We start from the raw sequence: 21,955 nt of genomic DNA on the forward strand, positions 1-21,955 counted from the left end.
TTAGAAACTGTAAGAAAACAAGTTTTCTTACAACTTTATGATAGTTGTGATAAAATAAATACAGGTACATTTGAAATAAATTATGAGTCAAAAAAAAAATCTACAGAATGATTTAACTTTTTTTTTTTTTACTTTAACAAAGTGAAACACATTTATTGGTCTAATATTTCAAGCCTTGTTTCTTGTAATTTTGTTGATTACGGCTTACAGATAAAACTACTGAAATCCTAAAAAAATATTCTAATTCTTTGAGATGTACCTGTAAAAATTCACGCCATAACCAAGCATGGATTTTTTTTATTTTATGGAGGGGGGAAAATATCAGGCAAGATGGCGTAAGAAGTATAAAAAAATAAGTTTAACTAAAATAAGAGTGACCACTGAATGTAAATTCAGTTAATTTGGTTAAACGAGACCTCAGATTTGATTACTTTAAAGAACGTGTGGCGAGTTAATTTTCTAAAAACACAGAATAAATGCAATTAAACTTTGGAGACATCTTTTATCATTGTTATTTATGCAACATTTACTCAGCTACTTTAATGAACAAAAATCACCAAGGACCGAGAGTTTCTTCTCTCAGCCCTAAATTCTCTTATCTGGACTGCAAATTCATTTCCACTTGTATAACTTCTACCGTCGATTCAAAGAGACAAGGTCACCGTTACACTTGCTTTATTTATGTCAGTGCGAAAAGGGAATGCTTTACAAATGTCAACATAACAAAATCATTGCATTAGGAAAATTGTACTGCATCAACTGTCAGACGTAGCATGCAACTCGGTGTTGATGCCGGGATGTTGTCGTCCAGATCAGCTGCTGAAAAACCGTCTTTCAGAGATTTGAGGGCTTCTTTAGAGATCTGTGGGGAGGAAGGGAGGAAAGACAAATTAGAGCTTGAGTTAATTGATTTGGAGATAAGAAATGTGGTCTTTGCTGTTGGCGAGTTAAATATATATAAATTTATTTTTTTTTTCCACCCAAGCAAAATAAAACGTGGCACTTTAGCCGTTTCTGTGAGAGCGAAGAAATAAATTGCCAATGATGGTTGGAGGCATTTCATCATGCCAAGTTACAAAACTCTAAGGAGATTCTGAAGACAGTTACTTCTTAATATTTTAACTTTGATTAAATGCCTAAAATAAACACCTTCAAGAAGGGGTAACGCGAGTCAGATCTGCGTTCGTTTCAGCCGATGAAGTTCATCACGACGAGATGCAGGACGGTGTGAGCGAACAGGAAGTCGGCGAAGGCTCTCTCCGGGGAAATGGACAGGAAATCCCCTTTGTTCTGAGGGTTGATCTGGATGCGAAGACACACTGGGAGAGGGGGAGAAAAAAAAATCTAAATGAAAATTATATTTAATTTTTAACTTTGATTATCCACTAAAATAAACACCTTTAACTGCAGCTTGCAGCGCTGGTCGCGCTTCTGCTCTCCATCTCGACTTCGTGACACACAAAGCTCTTCACCACCAGCTGCAGATTCAGCTGCAGGTTCTACGCTTCTCAGTGGAATTCCCAGGGAGCAGAGAAAATGATCTAAATGAAAATTATATTTAATTTTGAGATAATTTCTCCAGTTTACCCTTATATTAGTTTTGCCATTCAACAGCTGTTGTAGATCAGTTTTTGAACCATTGCGCAACTTGGAAAAGTAAGCAACCGTGTCCATCGGAATGAAAAGTGATTGGGAAATAAGCAACTATTTTAGATAGCACTGTGCAAAGACACAGTATATTTCTTTTTGCTCTGAATGAAAAAAAAAAAAGTCTTCACCACCAGCTGCAGATTCAGCTGCAGTTTCCATTTCTGGTGGAATTCCTTTACAGAGAAATGATTTGTGTTTGAATTTTTGCTCAATTTTATTGTTGGTGCCCATTCTGAAATCTTCAAATGGACACAAACACACAGGGGAAGGGTAGCTAAAATGTGTGAGGGGGCACTCAATCCCAGTAGATCACTGAGATCTGCACCTACATAGATAGTCTGTGGAATGAACGTCCTTTGAATACGAGGCCTTAAATGTTAAATACATGTTTGAGAACCCGCTTTTATTTTCTTGCTTTTCGACATGGATGTACATTTAATATGACAATTTTGCTACTTTTGGGACGATAAAGGATATTTTCATTCTTCTTTTATTTCAGTTAGGTGTGACAACGGCTCAGGAGTTCGTCCTGCAACTGGTGGTTTGTCGTCCATCTCCGTCGTGTCTTCGGACAAGACATTTCTACCACCTATTCCTGTTGGTTGTGTGGCTTCCTTCCTTCTGTTAGTCTTTTGGGGGTAAACTAAACTAGAGTTGTGGCTACAGCTTAGCTTACCGCCATCAGTAGTGTGTATAATTGGGTGAATAAATGTAGTATTTTAGTGTAGTAGTGTAAAACGTCTCAGAAGCCTCTGGACTAAGTAAAACTTGTACAGTGCTTTATTTATAAATAAAGCACTGTGCTATACTTGTACCTTGCTATACAAGTGCAAGGTAAAAAACAAAAACAAACAATAAAATGTGGTTATTTATACGCGTAACTTTCTCTGTATTCTCTTTCAAAAACCTAAATTAGCTTAATTTGAACACAAAAAACAGATGGCAGTTTGTTTTAGCTACGTTAGCCAGTTAGCATGCACAGAGGCCAGGACACTATCTTAAAATTATAAGCGGAAGTGTTGTACAACTTTTTCGTGACCCGAAAAGTTCACAGAAATATTGCAGAAACAACTACCTGCAAGAATAAAAGAGCCCACGCAGGAGATGAAACCCGACAGAAAGCTGTTGAAAGGAAAGGTTCCAACGAGGAGACAGTAGAGGAACTGCATCGCTCCGGTTAGCAGGATGTACAGCAGATAAGCGTCCACCACTTTCAGCTTGTTGGGCGTCGTGGTGGTGTACTCCTCCAGAAACCGGGAAATAACAGACACGACTGAGTTCGACATGATTTTTCTATTTAAAAAAATCTAGACGGAGGTTAGCACAGCTCTTCTTCTCTTCAATCAGTGACGTGTCCTCACAAACCGGAAGCGACCCCGGTGTAACGCAAATATATTCCGAATAACTAGTAATAACGAGCAAGGAACGTTTTGGGCTGTACGGCAACGTATTCGCCATACTGTGAGTGGCAGTTTTGTCGAAATGCAAGAGAATGGATGCGATTGATGTCTGTCACCAAAACTGCAAAAGATTGAAAAGATTTATAAGTAATATAAAGTCCAACAAAACTAATTTTATCTCCAATACTTGAAATATATTTTATTCTTACCATACTATATTTAATAACAGTATTTTTTTCCTTTAGATGTAAATTTGTTTTTCCTGTCTTGTGTTTTTTTCTTTGTTTTTATATTTATTTCTTTTGTATGAATGTGCTTGCTTCCATTTGCCTTTCATTTGCTGCTGTTATATATCTACTATATTTTTTTTTTACTATATTAAAACAGATCCAACACGGGTTCCAAAAGGTTTTTCGAAAAACAGAATAGCAAACCTAAGGTACGTTTAAATAAATTTAAAAAAACATTGTGTTTCGTTATGGATGTGTTTTGTTTTGATTTTCGAAATCAGTAGCGGTAAATAACATCCGTATTTATACAATATCAATTATTATATCAATTCACACATAGCTTATGATAACACATTTCTATTTATAGAAATTAGTTAATTAATTTTAAAGCAAGCGAAGTTTCCAACTTGCCACTCACGATATCTTAGACGTGATGACGTAGAGATTCTAGGGTCTACGTCTTCTACGTCGTCAAGCTACGTAGAGCAAAGAGGTAGAAACAAAACAATGACCTTGTACTCCAACATCATTTCGATATACAATTTAGTTGATTTATTTCTAGTGTGCTTGCGCTTTAAATGAGCTGATAGGTTAGATACACTCTTTTAAATATAAATGTTTCCTCTAGTCTACTTTTTTGACACAAACAACAGCAAAACATTATCTAAAATATGTTATATAGTTGTTTTTAGATTGTTTTCATTTTCCCTTTTTTGTAACCGAACGGATTATTGATAAACAAAAACACTGTGTGTTTAATCACATTCATGTTTAATCTCAACGGCATTTACGCTTTTGACACAAGTAAATACGAGACACAATCCAATGTCTTGAAGGCTTGCAGATGTAATAGACGATCTTTGCACCCGGTCAGATGACGTAGGAATGCACTGGTTACAAAACATATATACATAGGCAAACAAGGCTGCAGCTCCTAATGTCATTTCATAGAAGACGCCCGATAATTCGTCTTTGACTTAGTTTGATCTGAATGTAACAGCCAATGGATCCTGGTCCAGGTACAGCTCCCATCCAGAACGATTGTGAGACAGAGTGAGTAACTTCGCTTACCTTTAACAGTACCATTCCGCCTAACGTCATTCCTTACATTAGGTAAACTTCTGGAAAAGAAAACTGATGTATCGAAACAACTGTTGATGTCACTAAGGAATTAAAAAGAGTGATGTGTTACGGTGGTAGAAACTGATTCCAAGTTTGGATTTAAAACATCGAACACTTTCACGGGTTTCATGTAGCTTACTGTATAAATGGCATTACATCATCTGAAAACTTGCGGATGTTATACAACATCGGGGTTCTGTATCAGGGATCTGATGTTGTATAAAAGAAATTATAAATCTGGAGCCGCTGTGTGGGTGATGTTACATTATTAATAGCAGTTAACACAGGCATTGTCAGAGCAAACATGTTTGACAAGCACGCCCGTAGCTTTTGATGAATAAACGGGATCAGAGGTTGTTGACACTAATCTGCGGTGACTCAGAGAACTGCACTGTTTATTGGTGGTACAGGTGGCAGCTCTTACCTTTGCCTCGGATTTCTTCTATCTGTATTTCTATCTGATGGCATCACCTGACATTCTCTATTTGCTGGCTTTCCCCTTTCCCCAATTTTCTATCTTTACAACAGAAGTTAGGAAACTGAAGTAGAGATAAAGGTGTAGTAGATATGGTAAAAGGTAATGGCTGACTCCTTTATTTTATCAGTTTGGCTCATCAAGAAGATGAATGAATCACCTCAGTTCAGTTTCATCATTCTTTTTGTTTCAGATTGGAGACTAAAACAAACTGGTGAGATGAACCCCATAGTGAACTGCCTTGTTATAAAATACTAATAAGAAGTAACAGACTATGGGAACTTGCATGTTGCCTTTGGCAAAGCATTCAAATCCTTAACATTGTTCACAGTTGTGCTTTTTCCCCTTTCTGTGAAATATTAACCCAAAATAGTATGTAGCTATATAGTGGAAGGAGAAGAAAATAATTCTGATCAGCTTCTTCCGGCTTTCTTTTAACAGCGGTGGTCTTCTTCAAATTCAATTCAAGTTCAAAAAATACTTCATTAACCCCAGGGAAGGGAAGTTAAATGTTGTAGCTCATTAATTCAGATACTTCAAAGAGTTATTGAAGATGACAATGGCTGTTGGCGGGAAAGATCACTTGTAGCGGTCTGTGTTACAGCGAATCTGAAGAAGCCTCTGATTGAAGAGACTCAGATTCGCTGTGATATAGTAATGTATTATAAGGTAGTTATTGGCAAGCTTTGTAAAGTGGACAGTCAATGGTTCTCCTCTAAGATCTTGCGACAAAGTCATGGAGCACTGCACATCCTCCAGAGTCTCCTGGTTGCTTCTCTGATTAACGTTGCCAATGTACGACCTGTCAGTCGAAACTTTCTTATCTTCCTTCATGATGCTGTTTTGTTCACTGGATTTTATTTGGGGCTAGCAAAGTAATGATCAAACTTTTCAGATTGCTGTTTGTAAATCACTTTGCAAATAATTAATCCTTTGTCTTCCACCTTATAACTGTTAGGTTTTGCTGGTATGTCATAAAACTTTAATACAACACATTGGAATTGTATTTAATGTGAAAACCAGGCGAAAAGGTAAAGGGCAAAGAAGACTTTTGCAAAGCCGTTCAAATATTACTTTGTCGTTGCTGTGGGTGTGTGACTTGAATGTGATTTTAAAGCATGGTGGCTTTGAAATGTGATTCTCTGTAATATTCCCCCCACTCCCTTGTCTCTTTCTAAGTGTGTGTGCATACTATGCAAATAGTGATAGCATTGACTAACCCCGGATTTGTGCCTTAAGCATTGATATTTTGCATTCAGCATGTGATGAACGCTTCCTGTGCTATCTACAATCTCCTCATTCTTTACATGCTTCTCTTTCCACTTACTTTGATTAGGTCAAGTTCACTCTGGAGCTGGTGGCCCTCCTGGCGTCCGACCTCCATGTCCCTGTTGAAGACTACAGAGTCTAAGATTCTTGCCTGTAAGACTGTGTTGACAGATACTATGCTGGCTGATTATGTAACCGCTGAGTATTGATTAGAAAATTCAGTTTACTGCTTCGTTACTCCTCTCTTCAGGTATTAAGAATGATTTATGGGCCAGGTTTGTGACCCTCGCAAACCAGGACCGCATATGGACTCTGTCTCTTACCAACAAGGGGACTCCCAAATCTGCAGAACAAGGTAATGAGATTTTTCAATAGTCTTCACAAGAAGGAAATAGGCATGAAAACAAACTACAAGAGTTTACAATAAGAGTCAGCTCACAGAAGATGCATGTCTTCCTGTTCCTGTTGTTTTTTTCCCCTCCCAGCACCTAAGACTCCCCTGGTGATGGTTCATGGTTTTGGAGGAGGTGTAGGGCTGTGGATCAGGAACTTGGACGCCCTGAGCCGCTCACGGACCGTCTACGCCTTTGACCTTTTGGGCTTTGGCAGGAGTTCGAGGCCTAGCTTCCCGTCAGATGCTGCTAAGGCAGAGGAGCAGTTTGTGGACTCCATTGAGCAGTGGAGGCAAGCTGTTGGTCTGGAGAACATGATCCTGCTGGGGCACAGTTTGGGGGGCTACCTGGCTACCTCATATGCAATTCAGCACCCTTCCAGGTAATTATCCACGGCTCTTTGTTTCTTGAGATTCGGTTTAGAGACCAACATTAACAACCTTTGATTGAGCTACATTTATGGTCAGTAAAACTATTTAACAAAATCTGTGTTTGGCGTAATTTGTGATATCCTTACCATCTATACCTTGTACAAACCTTTAGTATTGATTGGACCTTCCTTAGGGCTGTCCAATAACATTTCACAAGACAGCATACAGAGAGAACAATCTTTGATTAGTTATCTGATCTGATCTCCTACACTTTTGTGATAGTAGGAGAGAGAATAGCGTCTATCCGTAGCATATCAGTTGCTATGGAGACTCCCAAGATGGCACCTTTACTGCAATTCTCCAACAGTACTCATCGAAACAATGGTACCTCTATTACCATCCTGCTTGCTAAGCATCATCTAGCCTGTAGTTGCAAATAATTATTCAACCCCCTCTGCAAATTAAGTTTATCGGCAAAATATTAAAACTATCAGCTGTTTGCAATAAACAGGAGTACCATTTACTGTCCCAACACGCTGCAAACATGATTCATAGCCAGATAGCAGAGTTTCTGGGGAATGTTAGACTGCTCTGGCCTGCCAGTTCATTGACTTTCTTGGTGTTGGGTGCTGCATACAGAGCAGCACCTAACGTTGCCAATATACGACCTGTATCTGGTGGGATCCCACCAGATACATTTTTAAGGAGTTCACGTCAGGTAACTAAGCTTTTCTTTCTAGTATCCCAGTAGACTTCTACTGAAATCAAGCCTTAGTGGCTACTTGAGATGATTCCTCTGCTTAAAGGTCTAACGATACCCGAGATTCAGCTTCTTCACAGATGACTCGACATTTTCAATCACATATCAGGAGTTCCTGATATGTGATTGAATCCTCAACATACTGCATGCTTGATTTGAAAAGTTCCAGTTTTCTCAAAGGACACGTAAGGCCACTTCGTTCTACTGATGTAGCTTTGAGCAAACTGGAGCCAACTTTTCTTCTGCTGTTGGATCAGTAGTGATGAGGCCGGGGAATCTGAACTCAGTGGCCCCATCCACAGAGTCTGTCTGCAGGTCTTTTGCTGTCAATCAAGCAAGAGAGCAACGCGAGTCCATTGTGGTAACATCATTGTGCAAAAATATTCTAGGATCTGTAAAGCAAAATTACTTAGGTAAAATTGCACCATCTAGTGGCCATTCAATGTGATACACTACTGCCTTTCTCTGCTTACAACCTGATGCACATATAAAAACATTATTCAAATATTTGAACATATCTGAATATGTTTCCAGAGTGTCGCACCTTATCTTGGTGGACCCTTGGGGTTTCCCTGAGCAAGCCAAACCAGAGACCCAGCAGAGCGAGGATCAGGGCACTGAGGCGGTGAAGAGGCCCACCATTCCCAGATGGGCAAGAACCATTGTTTCGATTCTTTCTTTCTTCAACCCGCTGGCTGTGATTAGAGCTGCAGGCCCATGGGGTACGCATGTGGAAATGTGAATCTGCTTCTGCTACGTGTTGCATCAAATGTTCCACCATTGTCATCTCACTATCTGCACTTCATTCGTTCAGGCCCAGGCTTGGTGAACAGGTTCCGCCCCGACTTCAAAAGGAAATTCGAGGATCTCTTTGATGACGACACAATGACCCAGTACATTTACCACTGTAATGCGCAGACTCCAAGGTAGGGCCTGAGCAAAGTCCCAAAGTCCCATTTCCGTCACCAATTTTCATAAATAAAAATGTAACGTATAACAATGTTGTTCCTTTTTTGTTTCCTCTGCTTCTCCCAGTGGGGAGGTAGGTTTTCGGGCCATGTCAGAAACGCTAGGGTGGGCTAAGAGGCCAATGCTGCAGCGAGTACATATTCTGCCGCCCTCCATGCCCGTCACCATGCTGTATGGAGCTAGATCCTGGGTGGACAGCTCATCTGGGGACAAAGTAGCCGAGATTAGGGGCAAAGCCCACACCAAAGTACTGGTAAGTGGACGCAAGGCCCATTAAGAGCCTTAATGGGCCTTCTAAAATTATTCATACCCCTTGGGGTTTTGCATGTTTCAACAGCAAAAATCTATGTTTTTCTTTGGTTTTATTTGACAAAGCTAGAGAGAGCACCGTAGTGCAAAGTTGTGCAAAGTAAAGGAATAGCTTGGTCTATCTCATAAATCTGGGTCGGTAACTAGCTGTGTATTTTGTGTTGCTTCCCTCAAACCATTCCCCTCTGCAGCTGGTAGACAATGCCTCACACCACGTCTACGCTGATCAACCAGACGATTTCAACAAAGTGGTAGAAAACATATGTCAATCTGTAGACTGATGGCATGTGTGTGTCTGCAAAAGACCGGAGGTTCTGCGTTGAATCTGCACAAGTCGTCGAGGCGGACTCGGCCCTGGAGCCTGTGCATGCAAAGCACTCGGAGTTGTTCTGTTTTGAGGCATTTGAATGAATCTGAAAGTGATTCTGCTGTCTTTCTTTCTTTTTTTTATTTATTCCCCTAAATAGTTCTTTTGCTCATATTTCACAGCTGGTTTATTTAGTACGATCACATTTGTATTTATTACATGATTTACTCGTTACTGTCTTCAAACAGAACATTAGCCAAATGTTTGAAGATGTTTATTGAGTTGAATATTTGGTTAACGCAATATATCCAGATGCGCCTCTTAGAACGCTCGTGTTTTATTGTTTTTTGAGCTGCCAGATGGCTACTGATTCATAATTTATTATGTGCCTGACAAGCTGTTCTTACTTTGCCTTCGGTGTGTCTTATTTCCTTTTTACATCATCACACAGCTGTAATTTATATATTAAAAACGTATATATAAAAAACAAAATTTCCCACACCAGCAATCAGTGATGTACTACATTACCTTTCCACTAGAGGTCAGCACTCAATGTTTACGTAACATTCCGGCTCAATATGAGTGAAACTATACAAGAAATTTCTCCCCACATTTGCAATATTTACATATTTATTACTGTTTTGGACCTAAACTTTGATCACATGGTGGCCGGGGAATATTTGAGCAATAAAGTTCTACAGTGAATCTGACTTTTATGGAAGAGTGGCAAGAGTTTGTCAAAAAAAACAAACGGTTTATATCAATGCATGTCCCTGTGTGAGAAGGGCTCAGTCAAAGTCTAGACTTAAATTCAATTGAGAATTGTAGGCAAGACGTAAAATCTGATGACCTCATATTAGACACAAAGTTTATAGACTCTATCCGTGAGGTAAAAAACCAATTTTAAAAAAATATTATGAAAATGTAGCGTTTTATTATTAAATTCTGTTTAGATTCATAACACACTAAACCCATTATTGAACAGTAATAAAAGTAAAACTTTGTTTTATAGAATCTTGGATGCAACAATCAAAGAGCCAACAAACTTTTTTAAGTGAAATTTCTTCCAATCGTAATCTATTTCTAAAAGGTATAGTCTGTCAAAGTAAGATCTTGGACATATTTGTGTGCATTTTCCCCATTCCTCCATTAGGTTCTACTTTTCACAGGCTCCGACTCTAACTGAATTAAGGTTCAACAGAAAGAACTGTTCGAATATCGATGTCTAAATTGTTCTGTGATGTAGCTGCACTCGAAAATTGGCTTTGTTTTGTTTCGTAAAACCAAAATACACACAGACGTCGATTTTTTTATATATATTTTGTAAAAATAAAATAAAGTCTGTTTTTCAGTTTTTGTTGTTATGCTTGAATTGTTAAAGGTAATTCTGAATATCCATGACTTTATTTTTTCCCGCCAGGGGGTCTTTTTGTGGGCTCTAGTGTCCCTTATATGACAGTAGGCTGACAGGAAAGGGAGAGAAAGACATACGGCAAATGTCGCCGGGTCCGGGAATCGAACCCGCGACGGCCGCGTCGAGGACTCAAGGCCTCCAAATGTGGGTCGCGCTATCCCCTACGTCACCACAGCACGCCCAATTCTGAATATCCATAAGTCCCAAATAATTCAGGAAAAAAAACTTCCTTTGACATGACTGCACTTGGATGAGCAATGTCCCGGTTCTGTCTTAGCTAAAAGCTAATGGGAAGACATTAGCTTAGATTGACATTAGCTATCAGCTAATGTCAACAAGCTTTAAGCGATTATTTACCACAAGCTGTCACAGACGATAATGACCTCCCGCCTCTCACCCAAAGCCACGACGGTTTGTTCAAGGTCTCATTGCGGATTCATTTTGTGTCCACACGTCCTGCTCTGCGCTGCCGTGTCCGAGTCGCTTCGCTCCAGTCAGCTCTCCTGTCTGTCAGTAAGAATCTACCACTTATCTTCATTAAGTTTGGTGCAGAGGTTGAGGTGAGGTCAGAGGATGAACTCATTAAAAACTGACATGAGTCAGAATCAATATCTTTTAAAAACTCCAAGAGAGGAAGGACTGTTGGCCTTTACAGAGATCCCCAGGGTTGTTTTTAATAACTTAAACCAACAGAAAGTATTTCTGGAAATTGGCCTTTGGAGTCATTGAAATGTAAAAACGTGGTATAATTAGATTCTTAAAAAAATAAAAAATCTAAATCTCAATTAGTGCTGGGAAATTCATGTTAAACTAGGGACATTAAAAAACGGAAAACATCTACTTATTTCTTAGGTACCTTTCATAATGCCGATTTCACAAACAGCAGAAAACAGGTGATTGAGCGAAGACCGCCATCATAATCCATTCAGTTTGGTCTATTTTTGTTTTTTCCTTGTCATTGTGGCAGAAAAATGTCATTGGTTTGTCAGCCAGTGATCACATTACAGGGACAGCGCAGATATAGAGGACAATTCACACACAGACTCCACTCGTAGCACACATTGGACGGCCATACTGTATCTAAAATTCTTTGCAAACTTTACGCACCTCGTGATATTTCTTGGCATTTTTTCACTGAAGTGCCACAAACCTTAATGTATTTTATTATGGTTATATGTGACATAGCAACTTGAAGTAAGAGCATAACTGAGAATAGGAATGAAAGTGATATGTGATTATTAAAATGTTTTACAAACAAAAATAAGTGTGATGTTTATATGCAAACGTCACACTTACATAGAAGTATTGACTTTAGTCAACACTTCGCAAATTGATCTCCATCAATCTTGCATTAAATCTGAATAGATTTTCTGTCTATGTTAAAGAAAAGTATCCAAACATCATAATGACAGTTCCATTCCTATAGTCTTGTTTAAAAGGCAAAAAAAATTTGAAAAAGGCCTTTTCAAAGTTTTACAGAAACTTTATTATTGTCACAACAAAATGATACAAAACCTCCCAGGTAGATAAATAATATTAATACAGACAGTTTTCTTCACATTGTACACTGAGTGCTATAGTCCAAGAGGCCACAACAGGAAGACATTTAGAGAAATCAGGGATTCTGGATGCAAACTTACATCAAAAGCAGATTTTTAAAAAAAAATTTTTGTTTAGAATTATGCATGATTCAGTTCTCAGACAAAAAATAGAAAATACAAATCATCAGATACCAGATGTTCAGACTTTGTTTAAGTTCATGTTTCTGCACAAGATTTACCACTTGAAAAACAAAAGCCACCGGTCTAATCACTAATACCGTTACTGAATCGCACTGTTCCTGTTCTGTGCAATCACGCGCTAACATGTGGCTGATCTACTGTTTGGCATGTGTAAACTGGCACTGAGGGCTGTTTGGCCAATCACAAATCTTTTAAAACAAAAGCAATTTTGGCGCAATCTCAATTTATAAAAAAATTATCCAGGTGCAGAAAAAGGGAAGTAGCCCTGACTGCAGTAAATCTAAAGGAAGACAAATTTTTGAGATAAAGACCGATATACTCAACCAAAGCCACGTTCGTGCCCTTCCCCAATGAGAATCATATTCTTCTGCACTGCAGTCGTTGTGGTTTCTGTTTGAATGAGCAAGTTATCTGCAATGTGTGACAAAGATGTCAGTGTTATTGTAACCAGATGATGGAAAGGCACACAGGAAATCCAGCATATCTTCTGGAGGGGAAATGATTTGCAATTCAGCAGTCAAACAAAGGTTATCTACAGCTCTGGCTTCGAACATTTTAATGAAAAAAGAGGCACGAAAATTTCAACTTAAGCCTTGATTTCTCCGCCTTTGGTTAACTGTTTTAGTTTGTATTTTTGTCTTTTTGCAGTTTAAGATGCTAAAGAAATGAAAGTGTTAGAAGGTGTCTGAAAAAAAGCGTCAATAATTTGCATACGTTGGTTTCTAGACCACACGCAAGGTTCTCCTTTCATTTGAGCCGTGAGAAGTTCAGTTTGTCAGTAACTTTCACATTAAGACGTTCTAAAAGAACAATACACAAAGACATTATTTACATAACCACAGAGTGGCCCCACTGTGAACCTTCACAAGTTTTAGTTCAGTGTTTTACATTTCACTAAAATAGGTTTACATATTTAATACTTGTTAATCAAAGCCTCTGTTTTGTGTTGCATGTGTTCAATGCCTTCTGCATTCACCGCCGGAGGACGTCAGAAGTGTTACATTTATAACAGATAAATAAAAAAATAGTAATAATGATAATAATACTGATAGTGCTACAGTGGTTAGTTGTCATTTCATTGTTCACAATGATAAAATTGTTTCAATTTGTAGCAGTAAAAAATAAATAGGACTGCTTAAGGTACAGGAACTTAGCACGCTTTGTAGAGTTAGAAGTTCTCATTGTTCGTGAACCACGATGTCAGCTACTCCATGCACTTGTGTTAGCTGTTTACAGTCAAGTGACGCCACCAGTTTTCTGGGTCCAGGTTGGGTGGGGATGAAGTGCTCTGTCACTGTTACTGTAGCTCGACCTCCGACATCACTGAGACATGCGAGGAGACATCAAACGTTAGTCAAAAAAACGGAAAAAGAATGGCAAAAAGAAAGAGATGCTGAAAAAAAGAAGCCTTCTTACCCTATGACCACTTCATGGCCCTTCTGAAGGCCCAGGCCCTCCACCCTGAACACGACATCCTTCAGAATACGTGACAGCGGGTTGGTGAAGGTAATCTTTGCTGACATCTCTTTACCAACCACAGCTTCACCCAGAGGCTGTTTAAAAAAAAAAAAAAGAAGAAGTGGAAATTCATCAAAGCAAAGGAGTTGAATTGAAGAGTCAAACTAAATTTGTGTTTGCTATGCTTGATTTAAAAAGAAATTCAAATACAAATTGAGATTGTACCGTAATCTGGAGGTCAGGCGTACGGAGCCTAAAGGTTGTCTGGTTGGCCAACACTTGCTTGGTTTCACTGACTCTTCCAGACAGTGTCAGCATCAGAGCAGCCTGGTCCACCAACTGGTTCTGGTACTGCTGGTATGGCAATACCCATTCAATGATCTTCTCTGTATGTAGAGAGGAAGATTACACTGAAAAATGTGGCAGGACTTAATTATTATTATAATATAAAATCCCGGACAAGCCCCCATTTTTGTTACAGATTTGGAAAAAAAATCACAAACATTAATTTGCAACATAAAAAAAGTACTGTGAAAAGAAAATCAGACCTTCATTGGGCGAAAGCTCCACAGGCATCTTGTCCTTCTTTATAGCGCTCTTCAGCACGCCAGTATAGTACATGACAGCCACCTGGCTGTGTAGCGTTGTCTGGCGGGGCTGTGAGCTCTGGTTTTTTACCACAATGCTCAGCTTGGCGTCGTGGCCCATCCTAGGCCCCTCGCCGTCAAACTTGACCTCCACGCTCACATCCTCGGCCGCAGGAGCGCAGTAGATGTCTGGCTTGCTGCCATACCGACAAGCTGTCTCCACCGCAATGCGCTCCTCCTCAGACTCTGCCCGGGAAGCGAATAAAAGAGGTAAGTGACCAAGATCATGTAAATTTACACCAGAAATTGTACACCCAAAAAAGGCAAGACAGCGATACGCATTTACAGATTTTAAAATGCATGTGAAAAGTTGTGTAGTTTGGGAGGAATCACTGGAGAGAAAACAATTTCTTGAAAATGATTATTTCATGATAGCAAAAGATATTTCTGAAATTATTTTGTCCAGCGTTAGGGCATGACTGTTAATATTAAACTGATATAGTTAAAGTAAAACATGCTTTTTAGTACCTTCTGGATGTTTGTACAGGTGTGTGATGTCGTCACGCTCATCAGAGCCCACTGCTTTGGTGCTGATGCAGTGCCCAACGGCTTTCTTCTCATTGTAGATCTGACTGAAGGTACCGTCAAGGTTCCTCTGCCAGTAGATTTTATCACTGTTTACCTGAGAGTCAAATACCAAGAAGGATTATCAGCTTTAAAGATTGATGATCAAGCTGAACTCCGATAAAACACTGTTAAACGCTCAGCTTGGAGGCTCGAGATATTAATTACAATGTTTTTGATTGAATTAGACAATCCTTAAATCCTTTAAAGGAGATGTTTACTGGCTTCTCCTTACCAACAGCACTAAATATTGGCTGTAGAATTGCAATAAGAAGATTGTCTGGGCTCTGCAAATTCTTAGAAGGTTCTGTTTACAATCGGGACCTCATGAAAAGTCCGCTTACCTCAGCAAAGACAAAAGGCGTGTCGTGTTTGAGGTAGACGTGACCGGAGCGGATGGCGCTGACAGAGGCTGGGCCGCAGCGGAAGGTGCCCTGGCTCGTCTCTTGGGGGGTGGCATCAACAGCCTGCCACCCTCCGTTGCCCGGGGGCAGATCAGGTCTGGCCATCCAGCAATCATTCCATACGTGGAAATTCCTACAGCCGAAAATGTTTCCAGGTTGGAGAGAGTGCACTTAGCAATGTCATTACAAAAACAAAAACATAACACCAGTTTTAAAGTCCCTCCACTGGCTCCCTGTAGCTCAAAGAATAGACTTTAAAATACTGTTGTTAGTTTATAAATCACTGAAGCACCACAATACATTAAAGATTTGCTGCTGTTGTATCAACCTTGCAGACCTCTCAGGTTCTGGTTCTGCTCTGTGTCCCCAGAACCAAACGAGGAGAAGCGGCACTTAGCATCTATGCACCAAAAATCTGGAACAAACTTCCAGAAAACTGTAAAACAGCTGAAACACTGACTTCCTTTAAATCTCAACTAAAAACCCACTTGTTTAGAGTTGTATTTGAAACGTAATCAATTGCAAATTTATTGACGGAATCTGACTTGATGTTGTGTTTTTATTGTTGATTGTATGTTGCATTGTATTTTTGTGTTTGATTTGATGTAAAGCACTTTGAAATGCCTTGCTGCTGAAATGTGCTATACAAAGTTTGATTTGATTTTGATTTGATTGTTATTTATAAAGTGGGCTTTTCACTTTTCGCACCTGTAGTTCATTTGACTGTTTTAATACCGGGTTTTTGGAAGCAGAAGGTTTGATCGCAGATAAACCAAAGACGATGTTTTGATCGTCTTTCTTACTTTCTTTCTAGTTGTTAGGGATGAAGGGTTAATTAGAAAGCAACTTTCATCATACATCAGAAACACCAGAACATGCAAATGTTGGGGATGTGTTGATTGGATATTCGGTTGCTTTATGGCAAAAACATAAATCATCTGCAGAGGAAATGAAGGGAGATTTTTCTTGTTTTCCCCAAGGATTATTTTGTAATATTTGGATGGGGAAATATTAGTAAATATGACAGAGAACATTGGATCCTGTGGGTTGAAATGAGCTGCAAATAACTAAAGCACATGACTGCACTTAAGCATTCCAGAGTAAGAGGAGTACTTTTGGAGAGGACCTAAATTTAAAGCCTGTCCCAGATATATGTATTTAGCAGCTGGCATTTTCACACATGTTCTTATGGTGTGGATGTATGGAATGGTGACCTGTCAGTGAAAGGCTCATTATCTTACCAGACAGAGTCACTGTTGAGGTGGTCAATTGGCTCCATGTTCTCGTCAAAGTAAACATCCGTAGTGAGGGACACGTCGGTGTCGTGAGCAGACTGGAAGTTGGTCACGCTGCGGGCGGGTATGCCAAGGCACCGCAGCACTGAAGACAACAAAAGTCAGAGAACGTGTTAAAAATGACATTTTTACACTTTGTAATTGATCAGAAACGAGTACACAGATTGTAATGCTGCATGTAGTTTTTGCAGATTTCACAGAGTGAACTTTATTATTCTGGCTGAATGAAGGCAACAGATGCAGCTCAGTTTGTGACAAAAGTAGCAGGTATGACAGGAATGCCAGTGTGATGGGTTTAGGCTATAGATGAGCTACGGCCTGCTATCGGGGGCACGCGCTAAAGTCGGCTAAGCTATCATGTGAGGTTCCCTGAATACACGCACAGAGTTACAGGAAGAGCTCATCATAGGGCCTGATAAGATCAGAAAAAATATTTGGATTCTTAATCGAGTTGATTGTTTGAGCTGGTGGATTCAAGAAGGCATTGCACAAGATCCTCTCTGGATTCTTCAGACTCCAAAAAAGAAAACATGCACAGTCCGCTCCGTCCAGATGCCTTCAAACAACTTTCACCTTCCACTCTGGTTCAAACACTCCCTGCAGTCGCCTACACACATACACCCACAAGCAGAGTTGGGTGATAACTAGTGATATTTACTCAGTTACATTTACTGGAGTAATTTTTTTGGGGGGGAAATACTTTACTATGCTTTTCTTCTCACTTTTACTTGAGTAACTTTATTACGAAAAGTCGCTGCTCTTACTTGAGTAAAATTTCTGGAGTCTCTTCCCACTGTGAATTACTTCACCGAATAAAAAACAAGCTTATCTTAACCAGTTGTTTGCCAGACACAGACACACACATGCAGTTTTTGCTCCAAGTTCCATATTGAAAGAAACTGATTAGGAAAAAACTGCTTCTTTTCTTTGATTTTGTAATTTCATGAGATTAATTTAATTTAGATTTATAAAATACCAATGTCTCCACATAACTTTAAACCCTGGTGCATCTGTTGATGTAATTTTTAAATATTAAATGATTAATGTTTTGACCATAAATTAATGTTTTTTTTTTTTAACCAAACACTTTTTTTTACTCTTACTTGAGACATTTATTGGACGGCTACTTTTTGCTTGTACTTGAGTAAAAATATTGAAAGTATGTAACTTTAGTACAATTTTAGCCACTCTACCCATCTTCTGTGTTATTTTGCACTCTCTCTCACCTGTTGTAGTGATGCCAGAGAAGACCCAGCACTGGCCATATCTCACGGGTACTCCTGTGGAGGAGTGGTACTTCCTCAGGATCTCCACGCTGCTGCTCCACGCTGCAGGAGAGATGCCGTCAGAGTAGTTCCCTGACCAGTTCCCAACCAGGACTCCGTAGTCGTCCTGGGCATTTATCTGAAAACGCAATTTTATTCGCACTTTTTCCATTTGCTTTCATTTAAATCCCATGTTCTTGTGTTCATCGCATGCATTTTGCGCACCATGGCAGACACGACCCTGACCACGTTGACCGGATCCGCTCGGCCAGATGGAGGCATGTCGCTCTTCTCCAAGATGAACAGACATGCGTCCAGGATCCCCTCATGAAACTAGCAAAGAGAATTAAAAAGAAAAGCCAGATTAGATTCCAAAAACTTGCACTTCCTGTTGAGTGATACATAACCAAACACAAAAAGGTTGTGACGTATTATTACAGTTTAATGTGGTAGATCGACAAAATGCAATGAAGTGAAGAAATGGTGATGGTGGGGGAGAAGGAAGCAAAGTTTTTCCAAATGTGTACACACAAAAATTTGAAAAGTACACCACCAACATAGTGCAACAGTGGCAGACGGAGAATAATACTGTTGTTCTTTAGCTTGGGACTGAGAAAGTCAGAGAAAGCTGGAAAAGGTCCAGATCTAAATCAACTAAATTGTTTTCCAGTGGTGCTCTCCACCACTGACTGAGCATGGGCCGTGTCTCTGAATATGTAAAGACCTGCAGCTATAATTTCAGCAAAAAGTGGCTTGAAATGGTTTTTGACATAAGGAGACTGGATACAAATTAACTCCACCCTTCTCCAAATTTTATTTGTTAAAAAAAAGAAAAAAAGAAAGAGAAATGTGTTTTTTGTTTCCTCTAAAAATTGGAAATTACTCTTAGCTGGAGCTGAAGTAGCTTTAATGCTACTTGGCCATACGCCATTCTGTTTCTCTCACTCTTATCAGGTCCTGACAGACGAACAGCTCGCTCTGTTTTGAAAATGTGTGGAAAATTTCCATAAATGTTCCACTTTACTTTAAAGCTACAGTAGATGGGAGAACCCTTACAGGCTGAGAAAGACGAGCTACTAGTCCGTACCTGCCCAAAGTTCCACGTGCGGGCGCCGATTTGCTTCTCCGTCCCGTAGTAAATCCTCCCAGTGTCATTCAGCACATACTCCTTTCTCTGCTCCTCGTCATCCAGGAACACAGTATCCTCTGGAAAAATAAAACAAACCCATGAGATATGACGCTATTACTGCAACTGTTTGGACGCAAGACTTCAGGGAATACAGCTGGAGGTTTTCAGATTTCCTCCAATCCAGTAGAATCAGTTTCGAGGGTTGGCCCGTTCATGGAAACGACCCAAAACCTCCAGTTTTATCAACAACCAGTGACCAAACCGCTGAAGAATGTGACTTTCTCTCCCATTTTATTGGACCAAGTCCCCAAGGTCAGGAAACGGTTAAGAAGCACAATGAATCCACGGACCCTGCAGTGTGGGGCCCTCTGTGGCTTATGGGAAACGGCCTGTTTGGACAGAAATCTGTGCCACAAACTTGGGCATGGGCCACTTCACATGAGTGACTTCTTTTTACAACTTTTATTTTCCTCCCTTGCCATCAGCTGTGTGATTAAATACGAGTGTTGGGCAGGGGAAAAAAAGACACGGGAGTAAAAAAGATCGAACGGTCACGGGAGACGACTGGGAGAAAAAGGGGAAGTTATGTTTTAGGAGTGTAGAGAGGAGCGGGAAGGGAGGAGCTGAGGGGGAGCAAAGAATAACCCAGTGAGTGTTCGGGACTTTTGAAGGAGAAAGCATGCAGAGGTGAAAGTGCAGGATCTGTCAGTTGTGACTGTTTCCATTTTCACTTCTTACAGAAAAAAAAAGTAAAAAATTCCCAGAATGTGGGAAGAAACATCCAGGAGGATGTAAAGGAGGAGGGTCAAAAACAGGATTGAAGGGAGTGAGGGTCAGGTCAGCAGATAGCAAAAAAAAAAAAAAAGCAGGAAATACACATGGATGTGATAAAGAGCCAAGAAAAAAAAGCAGGTTTTCCCCAGCTGCACGGATCACGCTTAACTCAGCCCCGTGGCATTTTATACAGTAATTGTTGGATTTGGACCTTTTTATGAAGCATGAGGGAGAGCTTGGGTTTAGGAAGAAGAGATTGGACGGGAGAGAAGTGGATTGGGCTCACCTCCAAGAGAAGCAAAACCATAATGAAAGACAGCTTTTTATTCTTTCCATATCAGACTCAGGTTTGTTTGTTTTTTTAAGTTTGCTCCGCTGCACATGGTCTTCTCTCCTTCAAATATCCTGCACGGATCATTTGCCAAGCCCAGCCCAGTAAATAATGAAGCTCATTTTCTTTTCTTATCTGAATAAAATGATAAGGAGTTTCAGAGCCACAGCTAAAGGGAGATTTAACATTGTGAAAGTGGGTTTATAGAAAGAGACTCAAAGTTTCTCCACATTTTGAGATGATTCTGCCACAAACGTTAACATATTTGGATTTTTATGTGATAGTCCGACAGAGAGCAGTACAGCGTTACAGAAAAAAACATTTCTTATAGCTTTCATTTTTTTCTTTTCTTGGTCTGAAATGTGAAATTAGCATGTGATTGTATTTAGACCTTCACAGCTGAAAATGTAATTTTGAGTCCATTAACTGTGCAAAAACAGCTCAAGAACAGTGCAGTCTTATCAGAGAATCAGATTAAAACTAAATTAGGACTTTGACTGGGCCATTCTAATACATTTCTTTGATCTTAGTCCACTGTAGATCCTACCGTGTATCTTGACATATTTTTCTAGCTGCTGAATAAAAACCAAAACATTATGTTTCCAGTAATTCTACTGTTTTACAGTGGAGATGATGTGTTCAGGGGAATGTACAGAATTGCACGTTTCATTTTGGAAACTAAAATTAAACAGTTAATTGTTTTTTTGTTTTTGTTTTTTTACAATAATGGCTTTGTGTTTGTCTTTCTTCCATTACGGCCAGATTTGTGTAACTAGTTGTCTTGTCAACAGATTCCTCCACCTGAGCGGTGCATCTCTGCCGTCGCCCAGAGTTACCACGGGCCTCCTCTCGGTCTCCCATCCTTTTTTCAAGGCACTAGAAATATGTATGCCACTGCAAAGGAATGGATATTTTCAATCCCCTTTTGGCAAACAGAATCTACGTTTTGGTTCTCCTTCTCGACTCGGGGAGAGGGAGGCGTTCGGAGAAAACCACATTCTGAAGCGTCGCGTCATTAAACGCTTCTATTTAACAGCAGAAACTGGGGGGCTCATTGAAATTCTGGAACGAGTCGGAGAGCAAAATCATTAATCTCAAATTTGTCCTGCAGACAAAGGGGCGGCAAAAAAATACCCACATGGCACGAATGCGCTTTCCTCCTTCGCGCTGATTTAAAGGTGTGTTTACCGCGCTCGTCGCAGCAACACGCACACACACACACCGAATTCACAAAGAAACCAGCTAGCCTAAATTTAACAAGTGAAATATTTTAAGAGTAACCAGTGCTGACACTCTGTGCCTTGGAGGAATTTCATCTAGACTAAAGTAAACCAAAAGATGAATTCATCCGCACCGATGTTGCGAGGTGGATTTTCTGTCAGCCCCCACCACGTGGTACCCCTAAATAAAATTAAGCTGACTTCCCAATAAGAGGAATTTGTAAGTAAATTCCACTTGCATGTAATTCAATGTGAATATAAGTGCAGTTTCTCCGTTGAAGGTCTTGCAAAGCCAAAGCGACACATAACACAGCAGACATGGCAGCGACAAAATTGTGTCTGTGTGTCTATAATGAATGACACTGTGATGGTAACGAGACAAATTGTGAAAAATAAAAAATAAAAAAATCAAGGGGTGTGTATACTTTACAAAGCACTTTAATTTCAGACTCGTCCCA

General features: G+C 39.8%; 3 protein-coding genes across 6 annotated transcripts in view; 1 reads left to right on the forward strand and 2 right to left on the reverse strand.

The window, feature by feature from the left end:
• Positions 1-21,955, reverse strand: part of tgm1l1 (transglutaminase 1 like 1) — a 38,337-nt gene that overhangs the window by 1,842 nt on the left and 14,540 nt on the right. Inside the window, exons 5-15 of one of the 2 annotated variants that reach the window (XR_006372457.1) lie at positions 19,131-19,249; positions 18,269-18,376; positions 18,005-18,182; positions 16,725-16,863; positions 15,424-15,616; positions 14,984-15,137; positions 14,417-14,701; positions 14,094-14,254; positions 13,827-13,963; positions 12,449-13,733; positions 7,307-7,310 (exon numbers count right to left, since the gene is read on the reverse strand). Coding sequence is in view for 1 of the 2 variants with exons in the window: in XM_044135412.1 (XP_043991347.1) it covers positions 13,589-13,733; positions 13,827-13,963; positions 14,094-14,254; positions 14,417-14,701; positions 14,984-15,137; positions 15,424-15,616; positions 16,725-16,863; positions 18,005-18,182; positions 18,269-18,376; positions 19,131-19,249 (1,619 nt within the window). In the remaining variant the exon portion in view is untranslated. Of the gene's footprint in view, positions 1-7,306; positions 7,311-12,130; positions 13,734-13,826; positions 13,964-14,093; positions 14,255-14,416; positions 14,702-14,983; positions 15,138-15,423; positions 15,617-16,724; positions 16,864-18,004; positions 18,183-18,268; positions 18,377-19,130; positions 19,250-21,955 lie in introns of those variants that run through there. The other variant, XM_044135412.1, reaches the window with a different exon arrangement.
• dad1 (defender against cell death 1) lies at positions 659-3,121 on the reverse strand. The gene is made up of 3 exons (XM_044135418.1): positions 2,726-3,121; positions 1,150-1,319; positions 659-862 (listed from the first exon to the last, which is right to left on the reverse strand). The coding sequence occupies exons 1-2, from the start codon at positions 2,934-2,936 to the stop codon at positions 1,189-1,191; spliced, it is 342 nt and encodes a 113-aa protein (XP_043991353.1). The 5' UTR covers positions 2,937-3,121; the 3' UTR covers positions 659-862; positions 1,150-1,188.
• On the forward strand, positions 4,148-10,605 carry abhd4 (abhydrolase domain containing 4, N-acyl phospholipase B). 3 transcript variants are annotated; one of them, XM_044135415.1, is made up of 10 exons: positions 4,185-4,333; positions 4,931-4,979; positions 5,071-5,091; positions 6,214-6,299; positions 6,397-6,501; positions 6,632-6,920; positions 8,204-8,391; positions 8,484-8,595; positions 8,705-8,891; positions 9,139-10,605. In XM_044135415.1, exons 4-10 carry the CDS (start codon positions 6,260-6,262, stop codon positions 9,226-9,228), a joined length of 1,011 nt encoding a protein of 336 aa, XP_043991350.1. In that variant the 5' UTR covers positions 4,185-4,333; positions 4,931-4,979; positions 5,071-5,091; positions 6,214-6,259; the 3' UTR covers positions 9,229-10,605. The 3 variants fall into 3 exon arrangements, with proteins under 3 accessions (XP_043991348.1, XP_043991349.1, XP_043991350.1); XM_044135413.1 differs by lacking the exon at positions 4,931-4,979 and having other exon boundaries at positions 4,148-4,333; XM_044135414.1 differs by lacking the exons at positions 4,931-4,979; positions 5,071-5,091 and having other exon boundaries at positions 4,152-4,333.

This window comes from Gambusia affinis, linkage group LG12 (assembly GCF_019740435.1).
Source record: "Gambusia affinis linkage group LG12, SWU_Gaff_1.0, whole genome shotgun sequence".
NCBI classification, from domain to species: domain Eukaryota; kingdom Metazoa; phylum Chordata; class Actinopteri; order Cyprinodontiformes; family Poeciliidae; genus Gambusia; species Gambusia affinis.